This window comes from Silene latifolia, chromosome Y (genome assembly GCF_048544455.1).
Source record: "Silene latifolia isolate original U9 population chromosome Y, ASM4854445v1, whole genome shotgun sequence".
NCBI classification, from domain to species: Eukaryota; Viridiplantae; Streptophyta; class Magnoliopsida; order Caryophyllales; family Caryophyllaceae; genus Silene; species Silene latifolia.
In genome coordinates this window covers 188,759,717-188,783,107 of record NC_133538.1, presented here as the reverse complement: position 1 = coordinate 188,783,107, position 23,391 = coordinate 188,759,717, and the positions used below count along the sequence as shown (strand labels likewise).

The following is a 23,391-nucleotide window of genomic DNA, read 5'->3' as shown; positions in this document are numbered from 1 at the left end:
TCTCTCAGTTTTGGTTTTGATGTAAACACTTTAAATCTATTTACTTAAAGTACGTTTCTTGATGGTCACTTTTGATTACTATGCCTCGGGTAACCGAGATGGTAGCATTCTCGTGCATTAGGTGGTCTTGGTAAGGCACCTTGGTGTATGGGGGTGTTACAGCAACACTATTACAGGAACAGTAACTGAAGTTTGGGTTTTGTAAAGAGTAAGGATAAGATTAGTTAATCCATTTCGACTTCCTTATTTTTTCAAAAGTAGTGATCCATTTTCACATTTCAAATCATTAATATCCTCACGTGGAAATATTTTTTTTCTTTAAAAACTGATACATGTCACACATATAATGATCCTACTAACCAAACAATACCTTAAGGTTGAAACGACTATCATTGATATGTTATGGCTAAATCAAAGTGAATACACCGCGCTAAGTCGAACACTCCGTAAACTATATACTCTAAGTCAATAACCTTTTCTACCATCATGACAAGCTCAATTCGCAAGATTTTGAATATCGGAGCCAACCGACTCGTTGGCTCGAGCGCGCTTAACCCAAACCACGGTCAGTAACAATCTATATATATATATATATATATAGAAATTGCATCAAGTGAGTCTAGGTATCTTAGGTGAGTCTAGCATTTTAATCTCATCCATTAGATCTACTCCTAATCAACGGCTGAGATTAAATCTCAAAAATTATAATTAGACTATATAAGGCTCAGATTTCACGCTAACCTAACCTTACAATTACTTTTCACTTTCTCTCTCTTCATTCACACTCTTTCTCTCTCTACGAATTTCCCTCTTTTTTCTTCGTTCTCGCATAAAACAAATCCAAAAAACATATACACAAATAATTTTACTTTTCAATTCATCATTCAATTATTTCTACATTCAATCGTTCTCGCTTTTGCTTTATGGTTGATACTTCTATGGATGCCGATTCTACTGAAAATAGTTTGCGCGCAGGTAATCGCTTTCTGTTTTTGCTTTATCCTTTTCTTTGATTATAATCGTTATTGTTTTTCATGTCAAATTTGGTTAGAATCGTTTTTTCTCTCTTGAATTTGCCATTTCGCTTTATCCTTTGCTTTCATGATAATCGTTGTTGTTTTCCGTCATATTCGATCGAATTTGATTATAATCTATGTTTTTGCTGCAAATTCGCTTTTTCCTTTGCTTTGCTTCTAATCGTCCTAGTTTTCTCCGTCAAATTAGATCGTATTTGATTATAATCGTTGTTTTCTTTCTTGAATTTGCAATTTCGCTTTATCCTTTGCTTTCATTATCATCGGTGTTGTTCTCCGTCAAATTCGATCGAATTTGATTTGTAATCGTGTTTCTCTGCAAATTTGCTTTATTCTTTCCGTAGATTAAAATCGTCCTTGGTTTTCCCGTTGAAATTAGCAATACGTTGCTACTTTTGATATTAATTTTGCAAAACATTTCAATACTCCTTTGCTTTTGAGCTCTTCTCTCTCTCCACTGTGTGAATATTCCCTGTTTCTGCTGTCAATGCTAATGTCACCACATTGTAGCATCTCAATTCTTTGTAACATTCATTAGTTTCTCATTGTAGTACCACCTGTGTGCATATTTACGTACTCATCACAATGCTTATGTCGAATCAATTTGAAATAATTGTGAAATAGTGTTACTATATAATTGTGTAAGTGTGTTACAGTAATAGTGAAACTGTATTATAATATTTTTATAATTGTATTATGTTAATTTAGCTTCTTCTTTTGATGAAGTTGTTTCATTATAATGATCATTTATTATAGATAAACATTAGAGAAGTGATTTGTTGTTTCAATGTTTACATATATGCCATATGAAAAAGAATTTAACTCCGTATGAATAATTGCTATTATTATATCATTGTGAAGTTTAAGCTTGTAGGAGGAGGATACCTCTATTGTTATTCATTTCATTTGAAAGTTTGAGTAGTTAGTTTAAAGGCTATTAGCTCAAATGGGAGAGCAATGTGCAAAACTTGTACAAAGGTATGGGTTCGAATCCCATATAGCCTATTTAGTTACTTTAAGATTGTATTGTCAAGTTTTCAAATAGACCATATAGTCTAATGTTGTTTATTGTATGCGGTTCCTCATATTTTTAATCCAACCATTAATCCTTGTTCTGTCGCGTTATAGTAATTGTGTTACTGTAACATCAGTCACTCATCAGAGTAATATAATGTTACAGTAACATTGTTACAGTAACATTGTTACTGTAACATCATTTATTCATTATAGTAATACCTAATTTGCTAATCGTAATTATGTTAAATGTCAACAATGTTACAATAATAATTATTTAGTTCGTTTATTATATAAGACGGTGTATAATGTAGCTCTAAAATGTAATGGTAGAGATTAATTTTTCTCATCTAGAAAGTAACAAGTATTACTATAACATCATTTACTCATTAAAGTAATAATGATACAGTAATTATGTTATTGTAACAATATTGATTCATCAAAGTATCACTAAAACAATGTTAAAAGTTCAAACTTAAATTATTTGCACAGTAAAAGGCAATTGAATACACACTAGTCAAACTGATCCTGATATGCTAAAATGATTTGCAATACCCCATTACAGTAATGTGAAAAGTTTACAGCAAGTATACATCATAATCACACATAACGTTAAAAGTCTTTAATGACATTTTAGCTTCAAGAACGTTTCCTTTTTTACTCATATCTTCATGATTGATTTGTCAGCGTCATTCTCTTCTTTGTATACACCGTCTCTTTGCGCGACTTGTTTTATGTTGTTTTATTCTCAAACCTTCTTCTTCAAAATTCCTGACATTCAAAATAAAACATTCGATCATTAATAATTAAAATATATGTGAAAGCCGATGGTCCATAATTAGTGATCAACATCTCTTGTGAGTTAATAACAATGTTATACCAACAAATTTAATTGAGTTAAATCATACAATATCAAATATACAATGTTGTAATAATATTTCGTGTTCATTCAATAAGAATTAACGATTCCTCAATAATAATTACATCATGGCATGTAGTAATAATGTTACAAAGAATAATGTTACGATAATATTGTTACTGATGTTATAGTGAAAATGCAACAATAATAATAATGTTACAAGAACAATGTTACGAAATAGGTGTCAGTATTTTACAAAAGTTAATTTGATAAATCGCAATTTAACAAGCACAAAATAAAACGAACATTATTACTGAATTTTATCATGTCTTTACCCTAATTTTTTCGCACAAACAACTGGAAAACATAAAATAGACATTAACATCATGAAGAACAGCAACAACAACAACAACAACAACAACAACAACAACAACAACAACAACAACAACAACAACAACGGGAATTAATTTCTCAATTTCTAAGTTTGAAAAAGCGAACATACAATCAATTGTCAGTTTATGTATATAATTCTAGATCTAGAACAACAACAATCAAATTAAACCTAATTTTTTGGCGAAAAATCAATTATTCAGTTCGAGCAAAATATTAACCCTAGATCTAGAAGAACAACAATCAAATTGAACATTTTCTTCATATAATTCAAAATCGACAATAACAACTTACAAATTAAATTTTAAATTGTGTGATAACATTAAACACAATAAAACAATTTCTAAAAAATTCGCATAAAGATAATCGATTTATACCTCTTTATTATGTTGAAACGAAAGTATTAGACTCGCGATTGAACAACTTGAAGATCTTAAGTTGATGTTTTTGAAGATTTATTGAAGAATTTGGTTGCTTTTGGACGTTTTTTTCCTGGTAAGAGAGAGTTTAGACAGAAAGTTGTTTTTTCAGGTTCACCAATTAATGTGCTTTAACTGACTAGAGAGAGAGCGAAGGATTTTTAGAGAGAAAACATTTGTTGAATATGAGAAGTATCGTTTGACTTCCTCTTTTAGTATTCAACAAAATTTTTTAGGACACGTGGAGCAATGAGACGCGTTGGATCTTTAGATCCAATGGTCGAGATTAATAGACGACTTTCACCTAAGATCTTTAGACTCACCTGACGCTTTCACTCTCTCTCTCTCTCTCTCTATATATATATATATATATATATATATATATATATATATATATATATATATATATATATATATATATATATCGGGATCTCGTTAGTTTGGTTCTTACGGTGAGTTGTGAGTTTGGAAATTTCAACCATAGGGTCAAGATAAATCAACTGCTCAGATCAAAACTCAAAAATAACACAAAAAAAAAAGAGATCCCGACACACCGATCAACTTCAACTCATAAAATTTACTTTCTTCAACAAACCCACCGATCAAAACTCACATTCTTCAACTTTTTTTCTCCTCTTACCTTCACTTTCCCTCGCTCAATTTCTCGTTCTTCAGACCGATCAACCTCATCTCAACAGTCGTCTCTTGCTTTTGCGTCGTCGTTTTCATGATTATCTTCGTCAATCATATGATTTTGCAATACTTTTATCATAAAATTCGAATAGGTAACAAGATGTTCATCTCAACATTGTTATCATCTCAATTTCACCAATTCAATGACTTGATTTCGATGCCATAGTATTGATATCATCTCAATTTATCAATTTTGGTGCTTGAAATTGCGTCAGATTTCGATTTGATATGGTTTAGCGGTTGAATTCTGGGTTGCTCTATGATTAAAGGGAGATGGTGGCCGCTCATGAAGGATGCAGATTCGTCTACTGCTATTTGAATGGAGTAAAAGCAATGGTGGTTTGTGACGACGGGTCTGATTTGCACTCGGTTTCGACAACAGTAATCTCGAACTGAAGTGATGGAGCAAGTGTGAATGCCACGGCGATATTCTGTTGCGAATTGGACTCGAGGGAGGTGATGGTCGAATCTGTTGGTGTACAGGAGCAGCTATGGTGCTCGATGGAGCGGTACAGTGGATGTACAAATAAGGATTTGAATGAAATGATCAGCATTAACGGCTACCATGATGTACCAGCTAACGATGAAGCTAGCCTCATTAAAGATCTTGCTCATCAGCCTGTCACCGTTGCTGTGGACGCTTCTGGTAGAGACTTTCAGTTCCACAGCAGGGTAATTATCCTTTTCTTATCCTTGAGATACTAGTCCTCGAGACATTGCGAGTAGTTATAGGATAGATAATCACAGACTTAATATTCGTAACTTGATTTGGGTGCAGGTAGTATTTGATGGGCACTGTGGAACCGATTTAGATCATGGGGTTGCAGCAGTGGGATACGGAACAAGCAAGGGATTGGATTACGTAATAGTGAAGAACTCTTGGGGAAGCAGATGGGGAGAGAAGGGACTCATCAGGCTGAAGAGGAGTACTAGTAAACCATATGGTCTTTGTGTTATCAACAAAATGGCTTCTTACCTTACTAAGAAAACCAACTGATAATACTTTTTACAATTTTGCTACTGTCAAATCTTCCTGGCAGTAATTTACCAGCTGCCAGTTAGTGTTATTGCTAATTGTGTTGTGTGGTATTCACTTTGAATTTTACCATGTCCTTTCAAATCTGAATAAACATTGACCTTTTCTTTTTCTGTTTCCTATCAGCAATTGTTCATTCTTAAAAGAAATAGCGTAATTCATGTCGCTAATGCATGTAATCAATATAAATCATGGAAAAAAAAAATACAACTGAAGGGCGTAGGTTGGAGTAGATCTGTTCAAATGCGGGCTTGGGCCGAACATGGGCCGGGCTATGAAGGAAAAAGTTGCCATTTAATACCTTAGTGGGCGGACCGGGCCTTAATTATAGGCCAATTATCCTTGCCCTTACCCGCCCTTTAGTCAAAAGTCGGGCGGCCCATGGGCTAATGGGTCGTAACACAAAACTTCAATTTAAATGTTTTTTTAATTAAAATATATAAGGGTATCCAATATCTAAATATTTTCGTTATATTTTTAATCTTTATAGTTTACGTATTATTTTAGTGTTCCACATCCATATAAAATCGATACAATTTTCTTTGAAAATATTTTTTTTAATAGTAAAAGTAAAGGATTTAAATAAGAACGGTAGAATGGGCCGCACGGATTTTCTTGTTGTCCATACCCGCCCATTTAACTTTGTGGGCTAGGCTTAGCCTGCCCTCTTAATTTTTCGGGTAAAAAATACTTGTCCAAGCCCACGTAATAAGCGGGCTGGACGGGCGGGCCTAATGGGCGGGATGTCCCATGAATAGCTATACGTTGGAGTAAATGTAATTGTTTGGTGACGTGGGAGTAAACGTAAAAAAGTGCGTACGTTGGTGTACAGGAGCAGCTATGGTGCTCGATGGAGCGGTACAGTGGTAGATCTTATTAAACAGTGTGGGACTGCCTTCAGAGATCAATTAATGTGTCTCATAGCTGGGTTGCTGCTATGGAGGTCAAGCTCGAGTTTGTGGTGTTGTCGCTCGGCTAGTGGGTTGCTTGTGTTGGTGCGTGAATTAAGCGGCGGATCGGGCTGTTGGTGAAGGATGGCTAGGAAGAAAATGGTGGTAGGATGATTTTGTGAATGGTGGTGTTGTAGAATAATTGAATGAATGATGATGGTGGTTTGTCGAGAGAAGTCAGGGGGTTGGAAAATAAGGGGCTTTAATTTGATAAGGTCAAAGGTTGACTTTTCTACCCCTTTATTTAAATTCAAAACCATGATTTTTTTCACTCGTTATTCATTTATTTGTAGTCTCAAAAGCTAGTGATGAATTTGGTACGCAATTTGTCACCTTCAAATGATAATGTAAAAAGAAATTGTACCATTTAGTTTTGTCAAATTGTAAACATTTGACAATAGAGTAATACCACAATAATAGCGGAATAACAGTAGAATAACAGCACAATAACACGTGGTAAAAAAAAAAGAAAAAAAAATCAAAGTGACACCGGAATAACATCACAATAACAGCAGAATAACAGTAGAATAACAGCACAATAACACGTGGTAAAAAAAGAAAAAAAATCATAGTCTTAAAAAAATTCAAAGTGGCATCGGAATAACATCACAATAACACCAGAATAACAGCACAATAACATGCGGTAAAAAAGAGTAAAAAGAATAAGCACAATAACATGTGGTAAAAAAAGAGTAAAAAGAATAAACACAATAACATGTGATAAAAAAAAGCGTAAAAAAATAAAAGTAGTAAAAAAAATCAAAGTGACACCAGAATAATATCAAAATAACACCAGAATAACAATACCAGCAGAATAACAGCACAATAACACATGGTAAAAAAGAGTAAAAAAATTAAAAGTAGTAAAAAAAAATCAAAGCGGCACAGGAATAACATCACAATAACACCAGAATAACAGCACAATAACATGCGTTAAAAAAAGGAGTAGAAAAATCAAAGTAGTAAAAAATCAAAGTGAGACCAGAATAACATCACAATAACAGCAGAATAACAGTAGAATAACAGCACAATAACACGTGGTAAAAAAAAAAGAAAAAAAATCATAGTCGTAAAAAAAATCAAAGTGACATCAGAATAACATCACAATAACAGTGGAATAATAATAGCAGCACAATAACATGTGGTTAAAAAAAAAGAAAAAAAAATCAAAGTAAAAAAAAAAAGCACAATAACAACAGAATAACAGTAGAATAACAGCACAATAACACGTGGTAAAAAAAATAAAAAAATCAAAATCAAAGTCGTAAAAAAAATCAAAGTAACAGCTGAATAATAACGGAATAATAATAACAGCACAATAACATGTGGTAAAAAAAGAGAAAAAAAAATCAAAGTAAAAAAAAAAACACAATAACAGCATAATAACACGAGGTAAAAAAATAAGAGTAAAAAAAATTCAAGTAAAAAGAAAATCTGGTACAAAAAGAAAAAGAAAAAAAAGGTAACATAATGAGAAAATTAGAGAAAAACATAAGAGAAAAAAAAAATCAAAGTTATAAAAAAAGTATAATAACACGAGGTAAAAAAAAAAGGAGAAAAAAATTAAAGTAAAAAAAAAGAGTAGCACTAGAAAAAAGAGAAAATAAGTAAATGACAGTGATTTTATATGACAGGTAAGATTAGATTTTGGCCATTCATCTCTAATATAATCTAGTGACTGAGATTTCAAAGCACAAACTCACAACTCACCATAAGAAACAAAACTCACAAGATCACATATATATATATATATATATATATATATATATATATATATATATATATATATATATATATATATATATATATATATATATATAAAGAGAGAGAGAGAGAGAGAGTCGGGATCCGGTGAGAACTCCTAAATATTTGAGGATTGAGGATTAGTGAATACAATATCACAGGTTCTTCAATACAATATCACGAAAAATCTGACCTTTGCCAAAAAAAAAATTGTAAAAAAAAATTATAATTTTTTTTTGCACAAGTGTTTTCTTTGGTGATATTTTATCGAATAACCTGTGATATTGTATTGAAGAACCTCTGATATTGTAACGAAATCCTCAATCCTCAAAAAGATAGTGTATCCTCACATGATCCCATTTATATATATATATATATATATATATATATATATATATATATATATATATATATATATATATATATATATATATATATATATATATAGGGGCGGGATCCCGTGCGAACTAACTTACGGTACGAACCGTACGAACCAACCCATTATACACTGTTATCTTCTTCTTACACGCTTCTATCTTCTTCCACAAAACAAGAAACAGCTTCCATGGTTCTCTTCTTCAACCTCTCGCGATTCTCTTCTTGGTAAACTAGTTTCTACCATCACTATCCTCTACGAAACAAGCTTCTAGATTTACAACATTCAGCTCATCATTAATTCATCAAACAAGGTTAGCTTCAATTACTGTTATTTTTTCATAAAATAATTTAATCGAAAATTTTACATTTAATTGATTTGGTATTTTAGATCAATGCACATATATGGATTGTAGAGTAGTTTATGAGGTTAATTTTATGAAGAAATTTCAAATTGTTTGATAAATTAGGGTTTGTAATAATCGAAAAATTCAAATCGTTTTTTTAGGGTTTCAATTAGGTTAAATTCTTTAAAGATGGTAATAGTCTCAACCAATTGTTCTTCAACTTCATGTACAAATTCTTCATTTTGTTGTGCGATTAACATTTTAATTGCAGATTTTTAGATGCACTTACTAAGATACTATTGTGATTTTAATTGCAGATGTTTGTACTCAAGAACATGCCTCAATAACTGAAACCGTAAATGATGAAGATGATTCCCAAATGGTAGATGGTACGAATTCTTTCACTCTTTTTGCATTGATTCTGCATTTTATATTAAAAAGAGATGTCTGCAAATTTGGTTCATAAAATCTGAAAAAGAGATCTTCTTTTTTTGTTTGGTTGTGTGTAAGAACTGGGTTCATGATAAGTTTGTTATTTGATTGATTGTTAAAGTTAGGTGTTTGCCTGTTTGCCTGTTTGTATGACACTATTTGGTTCATAAAGTTACGAATTATTTCACTCTTTTTGCTCTTTTTGTATGACACTGTTTGCCTGTTTGTATCGAATTTTCTCCCTAAGTGTCTTGGGCACATATACTATGAATACTCTCATCTTTGTACATTGCGAACATTTCATATTATTCGATCAATTTATTGCCTCCTGACTTGGATATTCCTTCATATGCTAATTCATAGAATCCGACTATCCGTCCTTTTGTCTCTTTTTAACTGAGGTATATGCATAGATAATGCTTTGTACTTTTGCGGGCGATACCGCTTTGTAACAAAGCGACAACTTTTTTTAGCTTTCTTAGTAATTATTATAACCATTATTAGTCCTTGTCTTCCTCTATCTTTACATTTTCATGCCACGCAAAATGGCAACTTTTTTGTCAATTCCTTCAAAGAAATGCAATGTTTTTGGATTGACTATTAGCGATTACAATTAAATCTAGGATGGAGCCGATAGTTAAATTCCATAAAGGAAACTGTCTGCGCTCTTTTGTGTATTATGACTTTAGAGATTGAGTTGCGTTGTTCATGATCAATGTATCACTTTCAACGACTCATATATGTTTCATAACTAGGTTTTCCACTCTATTTTAGACTATCTTGGGGGACTACTGTATCATTTAATTTACAGTCGTTACTTGTTCAATTAATTGTTCTTCAACTGGTTCCATTATTCTCATTTTCGGTGGACAAATTGTTCCATTGCCTAAGATGCCACTTTTGAGTTGTTAATTTACAAATCATTACTTAACGTGCACGGGTAATTTAGACGAAACGTACCCACAATATATGTAAAACGAACCCAAGACTATTTCGAAAAGTAAGTAGTATGTAAAAGGGTTTTGGAGATATTGGCTCTTTTTGGCTTTAGTTTAGAAGTATCTGCTTATGTTAGAAGTGTGTTTTGGAAGTTGAAATTGATGTAAAAATTTATGGAATATTGTTTTCTAATCAATATTAATCGTAGTAATTTGATTTCTCTTGTTCTTTGAGTTGCTGCAATTTTTTTTTTTGGGATTTTGAATTCTGAGTTCTTAAATGGCATGTGTATCCTACTGTTTTCCATTTCATTAGTATCCATTCGATTTCGTTTGGTATCCGATTTCGATTCAAAGATGATTGAATACCCCGAATTACTGGTGGCCGTTGGTCATTATCTTCCCATTTTCTTTGCAACGATTTACATTCTCTGGATTAATGCTTGTTGGGCCTTGTTTGTTTACTTTGGTCTTGTTGTGCTTTGTATTGGGCCGGTGTATGAAATATTTTGAGCTATTTTGAGCGGGAATGGGTTATGGGTTATTTAGACGAAACGTACCCACAATATATGTAAAATGAACCTAAGACTATTTCGAAACGTACCTAGTACGTAAAAGGGATTACACGGGGGGCGGGTATCCTAAAATGGAACGGGAAAGGGATAATTGAACAATTTTAATTTTTTTGCTGTGTTAATTGAAAAATTGATTATTTGATTGATTGTTAAAGTTAGGTGTTTGCCTGTTTGTATGACAATGTTGGCAATTTTGTTGTTTCGTACACTTTCCCTCGTTACTTTTCCTAATACACTTTCCCTTGTGACAATTTTAGCTGTTGAATTACATTAGTTCGAGCTAGGACAATCATCATTTTTCAAAATTATTAGCGAATAAGTGCTCATTTGGCCATTCGTTGTTTCTGCAGCTATAGTTGGTGATACTAATGACATGGATATTTCAACAAATCCTGAAGAAGATATATTATTGCTTACTAATTGTCCAGATCAATTATTAGTGAATGATGTGCCAGGTAAATCATTTAGTTTTATTTATTGCATTTTGTTAGTGTGAAGCAAGACGGCAGTTTATAAGTAATTGTTGTTAATTTGAGTCTTCCAGATAGCCCGGAAGTTGTTGCTAGTAGTGAGATTCACGGAGTGCCTCATTGTTCAGAAGAGCTTAAACCATTTGTTGGAATGAAATTTGAGAATTTGGAGCAAGGGTTGGATTTCTACAAAGCTTGTGGCTTTAGTCCGAGATTGGATTCAAGTAAAATCATTCAAGGAGTTACTACACATAAGAGCTGTGTGTGTAACAAAGAAGGTAATAGGCAGCATGGTGGGCAAAAAAGGAGGAGGGCAATAACAAGAGTTGGGTGTCCTGCCAAGATTAAGTTTAAGAGACTTCCTGCTGGTGAGTATGAGGTGTATGAATTTATCGAGTTGCACTCACATGCAATGGTAACTCCAGCCACAATGATTCACTTAAAGTCATTTAGGAAGCTCAACCTTGTGCATAAGAAAATGATAATGGATAACTCACGTGTTAACCAGGGGCCTGTGAAGACATTTCGAATGTTTAAAGAGTACGTTAGGGGATATAAAAACGTAGGGGCTTCCTTAGAAGATTTTAAGAATTTTTCAAGAGATGTAAAGAAATACATCAAAGAATATGATGCGGAAATGCTGATAGAGGGCTTCATGCAAAAAAGAGCTAGGTGTCCCTCATTTTACTTGTTGATGTTGATGACAACAAAAGACTCACTAAGGTTTTCTGGGCTGATCCAATTGCAATTAAGAACTATGCACTCTTTGGTGATTCTGTGTCTTTTGACACCACATTCGATTTTAATGAATACCGTATGGTGTTTTGTCCTTTTACGGGGGTTGACAACCATAAAAAATGTGTCACTTTTGCGGCTGGTTTGATAATGCGGGAGAATGAAGAGTCTTTTACCTGACTTTTTGACAATTTTATGAAGGCAATGGGTGGGTGTTATCCTACTACTCTGATTACTGACCAATGTCTGGGTATTAAAGCGGGGGTTAAAAATGTGTTTTCAGGCAACACAACACACAGATTCTGTATGTGGCATATCATGAAAAAATTGCCTGACAAAGTTGGTTCAACCATTTACAAAGACACGGACTTTCTAAAAGAAATAAGTTATATTGTTTGGAATGAAGATATTGAGCCAACTGAATTTGAGTCGAGCTGGTGTTCAATTATGGAAAAACATGATTTGTCTGGAAATGAGTGGCTGAAATCCATGTTTGAGGACCGCAAATTATGGATTCCTGCATATTTTCGGGACACTTATATGGGTGGGCTTTTAAGGACAACTTCAAGGTCAGAATCAGAGAATAGTTTCTTCGGCAACTTCACCAACCCCAACCTATCACTTGTTCAGTTTTGGATACGCTTTCAGTCAGCAATGGATGCTCAACGCTGGAAGCATTCTAAATTAACTGCTGATTCTAAAAACTCCTCTCCTATATTATCAACTCCCCTTTCTATAGAAAAGAAATGTGCTGAATTTTACACACCACCTGTGTTTTATGATTTTCAAGAAGAGTTGAAAGGTGCATGCTACTCTTGTATTGAGGCCAACAAAAGCACAAAAGAAAGGGACGTGGAGCGTTTATTTGTTATGGATCGTGAGAGCAAGAAAGTCTATGAAGTCGATGTTGATGGGAAAACTTTAGTGTGTTCATGCAAGAGGTTTCAGAGATTTGGGATACTTTGTAGACATTGTGTATGGGTGTTTCATAATAAGGGGTTTGATGAAATACCTTCTGAATATCTATTGCCGAGGTGGAGCAATTATGCAACATTTCGTCCTATCTTTAAAGTTGTAGGGACGTCCTTAGAAGCTGATTGTGCGTCAATTGACACAAGACAAAACACTATCAGTGAATTATGGTCAGGGGTGTTCACTGCAGTGTCACTTGTGGAGGATGATGAGGAGAAGGAGAAAGAGTTACTCGAATTGCTTCAGAGTTTCAATGAGAAGTTGTTGATTTCAAGTAGTGGTGGGAAGTCAAAAAGCAAGAAAACTCAAATCGAGACGTTTCTTGGGTCTAAAATCCCCACTAAAGCTCATATTCTTCCTCCAAATCAAGCAAAAATAAGGGATCCGGTAGAAGGATGACTTCACGAAAAAGAAAAGGCAATGGAGGAGCACGCTAAGCCTCTTAGAAAATGTCGTGCTTGTGGAGAAATGACACGCCATGATAGTAGAAATTGCCCGAGTCAACTTCCTAACAAGTAATCTCATAATCATAATCAGGTATTTTATTTGCTTGTTTTTTTTTAAATTTACATATTAGTGGAAGAGGGCATATATACAAAGTATTAATGATATTTTACATGATTTGATGATGTAGGTATTGTCAATGAAACAGTTGTGGATTGGGATGCGCAGCAATTGTAGCCAGAAGGGTGTAATGTAAGCGACTACAATGTATATTGTATTTTGTTGATGTTAGTCTGTTGCGTATGTTTTGACCTCTATTAGTTATGTTTGAATTTGAATTAGTATTCTCATTTTCGGTGGATAAATTGTTCCATTGCCTACGATGCCAGCTTCCCGAGTTAGTTTGTCTTGTTTAGGGACCTTGATATTATATTTTGTTACTTGTCCAAATGTGGGAGGAAGCTTTAATTTGAATGGATATTGTATTTTGTAAATGTTAGTCACATGGCGTGTGTTGTCACGTCTATTAGTTACGTTTCAATTTAAATCATTATTCTCATTTTCGGTGGATAAATTGTTCCATTGCCTAAGATGCCACTTTTGAGTTGTTAATTTAAAGTCGTTACTTAACGTACACGGTTATTTAGACGAAACGTACCCACAATATATGTAAAACGAACCCAAGACTATTTCGAAACGTAACTAGTATGTAAAAGGGTTTTGGAGATATTGGCTCTTTTTGGCTTTAGTTTAGAAGTATCTGATTATGTTAGAAGTGTGTTTTGGAAGTTGAAATTGATGTATTCACCTGGACGACAAACTGCCGTTTGGAAGTGTGTTTTGGAAGTATCTGCTTAGGTAATTTATTTTCTTCTTTTTAAGTCGTATTAGTTGATGCCCATTTTTTGTGACGGGATGTCATTTGGGGATTAATTTAGAACTGCCGTTTTGCTCAACATTGTTTTCGATTGTTTAAGCGTCCTATTATAGGGTTTTGTCCGGATCTGAATTATTGGTGAAATCGAAAGACCGTAACAGTGAAGAGCGTACCAAACATCGTATTATAGGGCTTCGTTCATTTCATTTTTAGGTAATGATATTTTCACACTCCTACAACGCGGACTGCTAACGCGGGTCCGCCTAATCCAACCCTAAACCCTTTCCCTTGTTATCGGGAATGGGTTATTTAGACGAAACGTACCCACAATATATGTAAAACGAACCTAAGACTATTTCGAAACGTACCTAGTACGTAAAAGGGTTTAAACGGGGGCGGGAAGCCTAAAACGGGACGCGAAAGGGTTTAGGGTTGGATTAGGCGGACCGCTAACGCGGGTCCGCCTAATCCAACCCTAAACCCTTTCCCTTGATATCGAAACGGGAACCGTAAACTGAACCCTAAAAGGGGAAGGGTGAACCCCTTTCCGAGGTGACCGGGTATCCTAAAACGGGACGGGAAAGGGTTTAACGCGGGTCCGCCTAATCCAACCCTAAACCCTTTCCCTTATTATCGAAACGGGAACCGTAACTGAACCCTAAAAGGGGAAGGGTGAACCCTTTTCCGAGGGGACCGGGTATCCTAAAACGGGACGGGAAAGGGTTTAGGGTTGGATTAGGCGGACCTCTAACGCGGGTCCGCCTAATCCAACCCTAAACCCTTTCCCTTGTTATCGAAACGGGAACCGTAAACTGAGCCCTAAAAGGGGAAGGGTGAACCCTTTCCGAGGGGACTGGGTATCCTAAAACGGGACGGGAAAGGGTTTAGGGTTGGATTAGACGGACCGCTAACGCGGGTCCGCCTAATCCAACCCTAAACCCTTTCCCTTGTTATCGGGAATGGGTTATTTAGACGAAACGTACCCACAATATATGTAAAACGAACCTAAGACTATTTCGAAACGTACCTAGTACGTAAAAGGGTTTAAACGGGAGGCGGGTACCCTAAAACGGGACGGGAGGGGGTTTAGGGTTGGATTAGGCGGACCGCTAACGCGGGTCCGCCTAATCCAACCCTAAACCCTTTCCCTTGTTATCGGGAATGGGTTATTTAGACGAAACGTAAACACAATATATGTAAAACGAACCCAAGACTATTTCGAAACGTACCTAGTACGTAAAAGGGTTTAAACAGGGGGCGGGTACCCTAAAACGGGACGGGAAAGGGTTTAGGGTTGGATTAGGCGGACCGCTAACGCGGGTCCGCCTAATCCAACCCTAAACCCTTTCCCTTGGTTTCGAAACGGGAACCGTAAACTGAGCCCTAAAAGGGGAAGGGTGAACCCATTTCCGAGGGGACCGGGTATCCTAAAACGGGACGGGAAAGGGTTTAGGGTTGGATTAGGCGGACCGCTAACGCGGGTCCGCCTAATCCAACCCTAAACCCTTTCCCTTGTTATCGGGAATGGGTTATTTAGACGAAACGTACCCACAATATATGTAAAACGAACCCAAGACTATTTCGAAACGTGCCTAGTACGTAAAAGGGTTTAAACGGGAGGCGGGTACCCTAAAACGGGACGGGAAAGGGTTTAGGGTTGGATTAGGCGGACCGCTAACGCGGGTCCGCCTAATCCAACCCTAAACCCTTTCCCTTGTTATCGAAACGGGAACCGTAAACTGAACCCTAAAAGGGGAAGGGTGAACCCCTTTCCGAGGGGACCGGGTATCCTAAAACGGGATGGGAAAGGGTTTAGGGTTAGATTAGGCGGACCGCTAACGCGGGTCCACCTAATCCAACCCTAAACCCTTTCCCTTGTTATCGGGAATGGGTTCTTTAGACGAAACGTACCCACAATATATGTAAAACGAACCCAAGACTATTTCGAAACGTACCTAGTACGTAAAAGGGATTAAACGGGGGGCGTGTATCCTAAAACGGGACGGAAAAGGATTTAGGATTGGATTAGGCGGACCGCTAACGCGGGTCCGCCTAATCCAACCCTAAACCCTTTCCCTTGTTGTCGGGAATGGGTTATTTAGACGAAACGTACCCACAATATATGTAAAACGAACCCAAAACTATTTCGAAACGTACCTAGTACGTAAAAGGGTTTAAACGGGAGACGGGTACCCTAAAACGGGACGGGAAAGGGTTTAGGGTTGGATTAGGCGGACCGCTAACGCGCGGTCCGCCTAATCCAACCCTAAACCCTTTCCCTTGTTATCGGGAATGGGTTATTTAGACGAAACGTAAACACAATATATGTAAAACGAACCCAAGACTATTTCGAAACGTACCTAGTACGTAAAAGGGTTTAAACAGGGGGCGGGTACCCTAAAACGGAACGGGAAAGGGTTTAGGGTTGGATTAGGCGGACCGCTAACGCGGGTCCGCCTAATCCAACCCTAAACCCTTTCCCTTGTTATCGAAACGGGAACCGTAAACTGAACCCTAAAAGGGGAAGGGTGAACCCCTTTCCGAGGGGACCAGGTATCCTAAAACGGGACGGGAAAGGGTTTAGGGTTAGATTAGGTGGACCGCTAACGCGGGTCCACCTAATCCAACCCTAAACCCTTTCCCTTGTTATCGGGAATGGGTTATTTAGACGAAACGTACCCACAATATATGTAAAACGAACCTAAGACTATTTCGAAACGTACCTAGTACGTAAAAGGGTTTAAACGGGAGGCGGGTACCCTAAAACGGGACGAGAGGGGGTTTAGGGTTGGATTAGGCGGACCGCTAACGCGGGTCCGCCTAATCCAACCCTAAACCCTTTCCCTTGTTATCGGGAATGGGTTATTTAGACGAAACGTAAACACAACATATGTAAAACGAACCCAAGACTATTTCGAAACGTACCTCGTACGTAAAAGGGTTTAAACAGGGGGCGGGTACCCTAAAACGGGACGGGAAAGGGTTTAGGGTTGGATTAGGCGGACCGCTAACGCGGGTCCGCCTAATCCAACCCTAAACCCTTTCCCTTGTTATCGAAACGGGAACCGTAAACTGAGCCCTAAAAGGGGAAGGGTGAACCCATTTCCGAGGGGACCGGGTATCCTAAAACGGGACGGGAAAGGGTTTAGGGTTGGATTAGGCGGACCGCTAACGCGGGTCCGCCAAATCCAACCCTAAACCCTTTCCCTTGTTATCGGGAATGGGTTATTTAGACGAAACGTACCCACAATATATGTAAAACGAACCCAAGACTATTTCGAAACGTACCTAGTACGTAAAAGGGATTAAACGGGAGGCGGGTACCCTAAAACGGGACGGGAAAGGGTTTAGGGTTGGATTAGGCGGACCGCTAACGCGGGTCCGCCTAATCCAACCCTAAACCGTTAGCGGTCCGCCTAATCCAACCCTAAACCCTTTCCCTTGTTATCGAAACGGGAACCGTAAACTGAACCCTAAAAGGGGAAGGGTGAACCCCTTTCCGAGGGGACCGGGTATCCTAAAACGGGACGGGAAAGGGTTTAGGGTTAGATTAGGCGGACCGCTAACGCGGGTCCACCTAATCCAACCCTAAACCCTTTCCCTTGTTATCGGGAATGGGTTCTTTAGACGAAACGTACCCACAATATATGTAAAACGAACCCAAGACTATTTCGAAACGTACCTAGTACGTAAAAGGGATTAAACGGGGGGCGTGTATCCCAAAACGGGACGGAAAAGGGTTTAGGGTTGGATTAGGCGGACCGCTAACGCGGGTCCGCCTAATCCAACCCTAAACCCTTTCCCTTTTTATCGAAACGGGAACCGTAAACTGAGCCCTAAAAGGGGAAGGGTGAAACCCTTTCCGAGGGGACCGGGTATCCTAAAACGGGACGGGAAAGGGTTTAGGGTTGGATTAGGCGGACCGCTAACGCGGGTCCGCATAATCCAACCCTAAACCCTTTCCCTTGTTATCGGGAATGGGTTATTTAGACGAAACGTACCCACAATATATGTAAAACGAACCCAAGACTATTTCGAAACGTACCTAGTACGTAAAAGGGTTTAAACGGGAGGCGGGTATCCTAAAACGGGACGGGAAAGGGTTTAGGGTTGGATTAGGCGGACCGCTAACGCGCGGTCCGCCTAATCAACCCTAAACCCTTTCCCTTGTTATTCCGGAATGGGTTATTTAGACGAAACGTACCCACAATATATGTAAAACGAACCCAAGACTATTTCGAAACGTACCTAGTACGTAAGAGGGTTTAAACGGGAGGCGGGTACCCTAAAACGGGACGGGAAAAGGTTTAGGGTTGGATTAGGCGGACCGCTAACGCGGGTCCGCCTAATCCAACCCTAAACCCTTTCCCTTGTTATCGAAACGGGAACCGTAAACTGAACCCTAAAAGGGGAAGGGTGAACCCCTTTCCGAGGGGACCGGGTATCCTAAAACGGGACGGGAAAGGGTTTAGGGTTAGATTAGGCGGACCGCTAACGCGGGTCCACCTAATCCAACCCTAAAACCTTTCCCTTGTTATCGGGAATGGGTTCTTTAGACGAAACGTACCCACAATATATGTAAAACGAACCCAAGACTATTTCGAAACGTACCTAGTACATAAAAGGGATTAAACGGGGGCGTGTATACTAAAACGGGACGGAAAAGGGTTTAGGATTGGATTCGCAGGTCCGCCTAATCCAACCCTAAACCCTTTCCCTTGTTATGGAAACGGGAACCGTAAACTGAGCCCTAAAAGGGGAAGGGTGAAACCCTTTCCGAGGGGACCGCGTATCCTAAAACGGGACGGGAAAGGGTTTAGGGTTGGATTAGGCGGACCGCTAACGCGGGTCCGCCTAATCCAACCCTAAACCCTTTCCCTTGTAGTCGGGAATGGGTTATTTAGACGAAACGTACACACAATATATGTAAAACGAACCTAAGACTATTTTGAAACGTACTTAGTACCTAAAAGGGTTTAAACGGGGGCGGGTACCCTAAAATGGGACGGGAAAGGGTTTAGGGTTGGATTAGGCGGACCGCTAACGCGGGTCCGCCTAATCCAACCCTAAACCCTTTCCCTTGTTATCGAAACCTGAACCGTAAACTGAAACCTAAAAGGGGAAGCGTGAACCCCTTTCCGAGGGGACCGGGTATCCTAAAATGGGACGGGAAAGGGTTTAGGGTTGGATTAGGCGGACCGCTAACACGGGTCCGCCTAATCCAACCCTAAACCCTTTCCCTTGTTATCGGGAATGGGTTATTTAGACGAAACGTACCCACAATATATGTAAAACGAACCCAAGACTATTTCGAAACGTACCTAGTACGTAAAAGAGTTTAAACGGGAGGCGGGTACCCTAAAACGGGACAGGAAAGGGTTTAGGGTTGGATTAGGCGGACCGCGCGTTAGCGGTCCGCCTAATCCAACCCAAAACCCTTTCCCTTGTTATCGAAACGGGAACCGTAACTGAACCCTAAAAGGGGAAGGGTGAACCCCTTTCCGAGGGGACCGGGTATCCTAAAACGGGACGGGAAAGGGTCTAGGGTTGGATTAGGCGGACCGCTAACGCGGGTCCGCCTAATCCAACCCTAAACCCTTTCCCTTGTTATCGAAACGGAACCGTAAATCGAGCCCTAAAAGGGGAAGGGTGAACCCCTTTCCGAGGGGACCGGGTATTCTAAAACGGGACGGGAAAGGGTTTAGGGTTGGATTAGGCGGACCGCTGACGCGGATCCGCCTAATCCAACCCTAAACCCTTTCCCTTGTTATCGGGAATGGGTTATTTAGACGAAACGTACCCATAATATATGTAAAACGAACCTAAGACTATTTCGAAACGTACCTAGTACGTAAAAGGGTTTAAAAGGGGGCGGGTATCCTAAAACGGGACGGGAAAGGGTTTAGGGTTGGATTAGGCGTCCCGCTAACGCGGGTCCGCCTAATCCAACCCTAAACCCTTTCCCTTGTTATCGAAACGGGAACCATAAACTGAGCCCTAAAAGGGGAAGGGTGAAACCCTTTCCGAGGGGACCGGGTATCCTAAAACGGGACAGGAAAGGGTTTAGGGTTGGATTAGGCGGACCACTGACGCGGGTCCGCCTAATCCAACCCTAAACCATTTCCCTTGTTATCGGGAATGAGTTATTTAGACGAAACGTACCCACAATATATGTAAAACGAACCTAAGACTATTTTGAAACGTACCTAGTACGTAAAAGGGATTAAACGGGGGGCGGGTATCCTAAAACGGGACGGGAAAGGGTTTAGGGTTGGATTAGGCGGACCGTTAACGCGGGTCCGCCTAATCCAACCCTAAACCCTTTCCCATGTTATCGGAAATGGGTTATTTAGACAAGACGTACCTACAATATATTTAAAATGAACCTAAGACTATTTCGGAACGTACCTAGTAGCTAAAGACGTATCTAGTGCATAAAATTCTCCTTAAAGTGGAACGAGAAAGGGTTTAGGGTTTTGATTAGGCCGCTCGCTACGGGTAAAATAAAATTTCATATATGTTTTTTTTCGAAGAAGCTCAAAGTTCATGAAGAAAGAAAAAAATGAGACCGCAACCAAACAAGGAATTCCGTCAACATAACTTTGACAAGTTTTTACAAAGCGTACAGGCCGAAAGCGCGCCATTCTAATTGGACATACAAAGGAATCATAATACTAGTTTGGGAATGAAGTCATATATGACACATCTAGAAGGCCAAAACCAAGTCATATTTCAACCAAGTCATAGTTTTAAAACGTTGACATCAAACATATGAACCAGTCATAAATGAGGAGGAAAACTTGGCAACATTAAAGACATCAAAAATTAAAGAAACTATAACAAAGCTTTGACAAATTTCTTCCGTCCATCTCATATGAAGACATGAATTTGTTACTTTAACATTCATCAACCGCAACATTGAAATTCAACCTAATTTGAAGACCTGCATAAAAATCAAATCATAAGAAAAGTGTCTAAATGGGTGCCATAGTGTTATGAGGCTAGGTCAATTAAAATGAGGACTATTAAATATGTACACTCATCAAAATGTTACCGTTACTGTATTCTTGTCCCATTTTAAAAGTTCAAGCATAATATACCGTCGATAAGCAGCCATATCCTAGGGAAAAAAAATAGATTAGCTTCAATTTCATATAGAATGTTACAAAAGATGTAACATTGAATTAATTTAATTCAAACCTTGTAGTGGTTTTTGTTTTTCAATAAAGTCTCATCAGTTGTTACAGCTTCTAAGACCTTAATAACAAACAATCCACAGTCATGCCTGCGCAAAAACATAAAATTAGATCTTATAGTGATGTGAATAAATTTTGCTATGGAAAAAAAAATAATGTAGTCGGAAACTAACAAATTGTCTTGCTGAGGGACAGTGAAATTGACAGTTGTAAACAAGACCATTTGACTAAGGTGTCCATACCCAGGTTGGTTGGCGAGAACATTTGCAACATTGTAGACCTAACATGATAATGGTCTCAAGAGCGCTGCAAGTTAATCTAATAATTTAAAAAGCTGCTAAGTAAGAAAAAACTTACAATCTCTTCCACATATTCATTTCGCTCTCGAAGCTGTGTAGTTGATGCTCTTGGCTTAAGTGAATCTAATATAAAATTTTTCCTTTTCTTTATATCAGAGAGTAAAGCATACCAATGATCACCATCTTTATTACCAATTGTCCAAAACACCTGCAACATAAATTAATGGATGTCACATAACATGTGACACTGAATATATACAATTCATAACCATTGTCCAAACCCGATTACCTTATCAATAGTGCTTCCATTAGCAGGCATATAGTGCATCTTAAGATAGGAGCAGCGAATGCAATTCTTTGTTTCTGAATCAACCTTAACACCGCCATTTTTTGCAGAAAAAGCTATGTTAGATACTACTAACTACTATCAACTTTAACACCCAGCCATTGTAAGACACACTGATTTATCACCTTGACTCACACGGGCAAGTACGAATATTTGGCTTATTCAATGTCCACATCACTCCAACTGCATCAATAACCTACAAATATATATAGTTTGAAAATGTCTAGGTTACACAAAATGTCGAGATAAATGAACCTAGGTCCCTTAAGACTTGAACAAAAGTAAACTATGAATAAATATGAGGAGTCCTTACAGTGTCTATTAACCATTTGCCCGTACCGAAAGTTCTTAATTCTTTTCGAGTGACATTAATCCACTCTGTGTTAACTAGAATCTCAAACAAGTATCTGACAGGTTCAAGTTCAATGTCAGTGTATGTATAAAATTATTGATGTTAATAAAATCAGCAGTAAAAAAATAAAAATATGATAGTAAATTGAGAGCTTACGGTATACTTCTGTGGTTGTTGAAAACTAGATTGAGAAGCTCATCGTCAGTGTATGGAAATGGAGGCTGTGTTCTATTCAATTTTTTCTTACTGAAATGCAAATGAATAAAATGAGCATAAATTAAAAAAAACCTGGTACAACTGTCAAGTATAAAATTAGTATAGGCAACACATTATATATGTATTATTACCTGACACGTGAACAGAGAGCATGGGCATCAAATAGAATTTTGTCTTTGAAGCGATTTTCAGTTAAAGTTACTATTTGGTAGCAAACCCTTGCACCGAAAATTTTGAGCTGCTGCTTCTACAAAATACAACAGAACATCCAATAATTTGGCATTCAAGCTTGGGATTTGGTAGTAAACACTTTATCTACTGGTAAAGTTAATATAACACTTTTAGCAATGAACTTACAGTATGTAGATCACTGGAATTATCTTTTTTATCACCTTTGTAGGTCTCTAATAAGCGGAGCAGGTAAATCCCACTATCAGCTTCATCAGCAACACCAATAACTGATTTAGGAACTTCCTCAAGTGTATGCCCATATGAATTCTCGATAGTAGGCATTTTCTTTCTCAAGTACTTAGTCACATACTTCCTCTGCCAAACAAGATTTAGAAAAACAGTGTTGATTGCCACTTAACATTACTAATTACTGCATACGCATTTGATAACATTGAAACACATACTGCATATTCAATATGATCCGCATAGTCCAAGGAATGCTTCTCCA

General features: G+C 37.8%; 2 protein-coding genes across 3 annotated transcripts; both read left to right on the top strand.

The window, feature by feature from the left end:
• The first annotated feature begins 4,205 nt into the window (after window positions 1-4,205).
• LOC141634173 (cysteine protease XCP2-like) lies at window positions 4,206-5,564 on the top strand. 2 transcript variants are annotated; one of them, XM_074446442.1, is made up of 3 exons: window positions 4,206-4,501; window positions 4,679-5,081; window positions 5,188-5,564. In XM_074446442.1, exons 2-3 carry the CDS (start codon window positions 4,869-4,871, stop codon window positions 5,404-5,406), a joined length of 432 nt encoding a protein of 143 aa, XP_074302543.1. In that variant the 5' UTR covers window positions 4,206-4,501; window positions 4,679-4,868; the 3' UTR covers window positions 5,407-5,564. The 2 variants fall into 2 exon arrangements, with proteins under 2 accessions (XP_074302543.1, XP_074302542.1); XM_074446441.1 differs by having other exon boundaries at window positions 4,254-4,501; window positions 4,625-5,081.
• Window positions 5,565-9,049: 3,485 nt separating this feature from the next.
• On the top strand, window positions 9,050-13,381 carry LOC141629658 (protein FAR1-RELATED SEQUENCE 5-like). Its single transcript, XM_074442630.1, has 5 exons — window positions 9,050-9,086; window positions 9,178-9,249; window positions 11,156-11,260; window positions 11,350-12,044; window positions 12,212-13,381. Exons 1-5 carry the CDS (start codon window positions 9,050-9,052, stop codon window positions 13,379-13,381), a joined length of 2,079 nt encoding a protein of 692 aa, XP_074298731.1.
• Window positions 13,382-23,391: the final 10,010 nt, after the last annotated feature.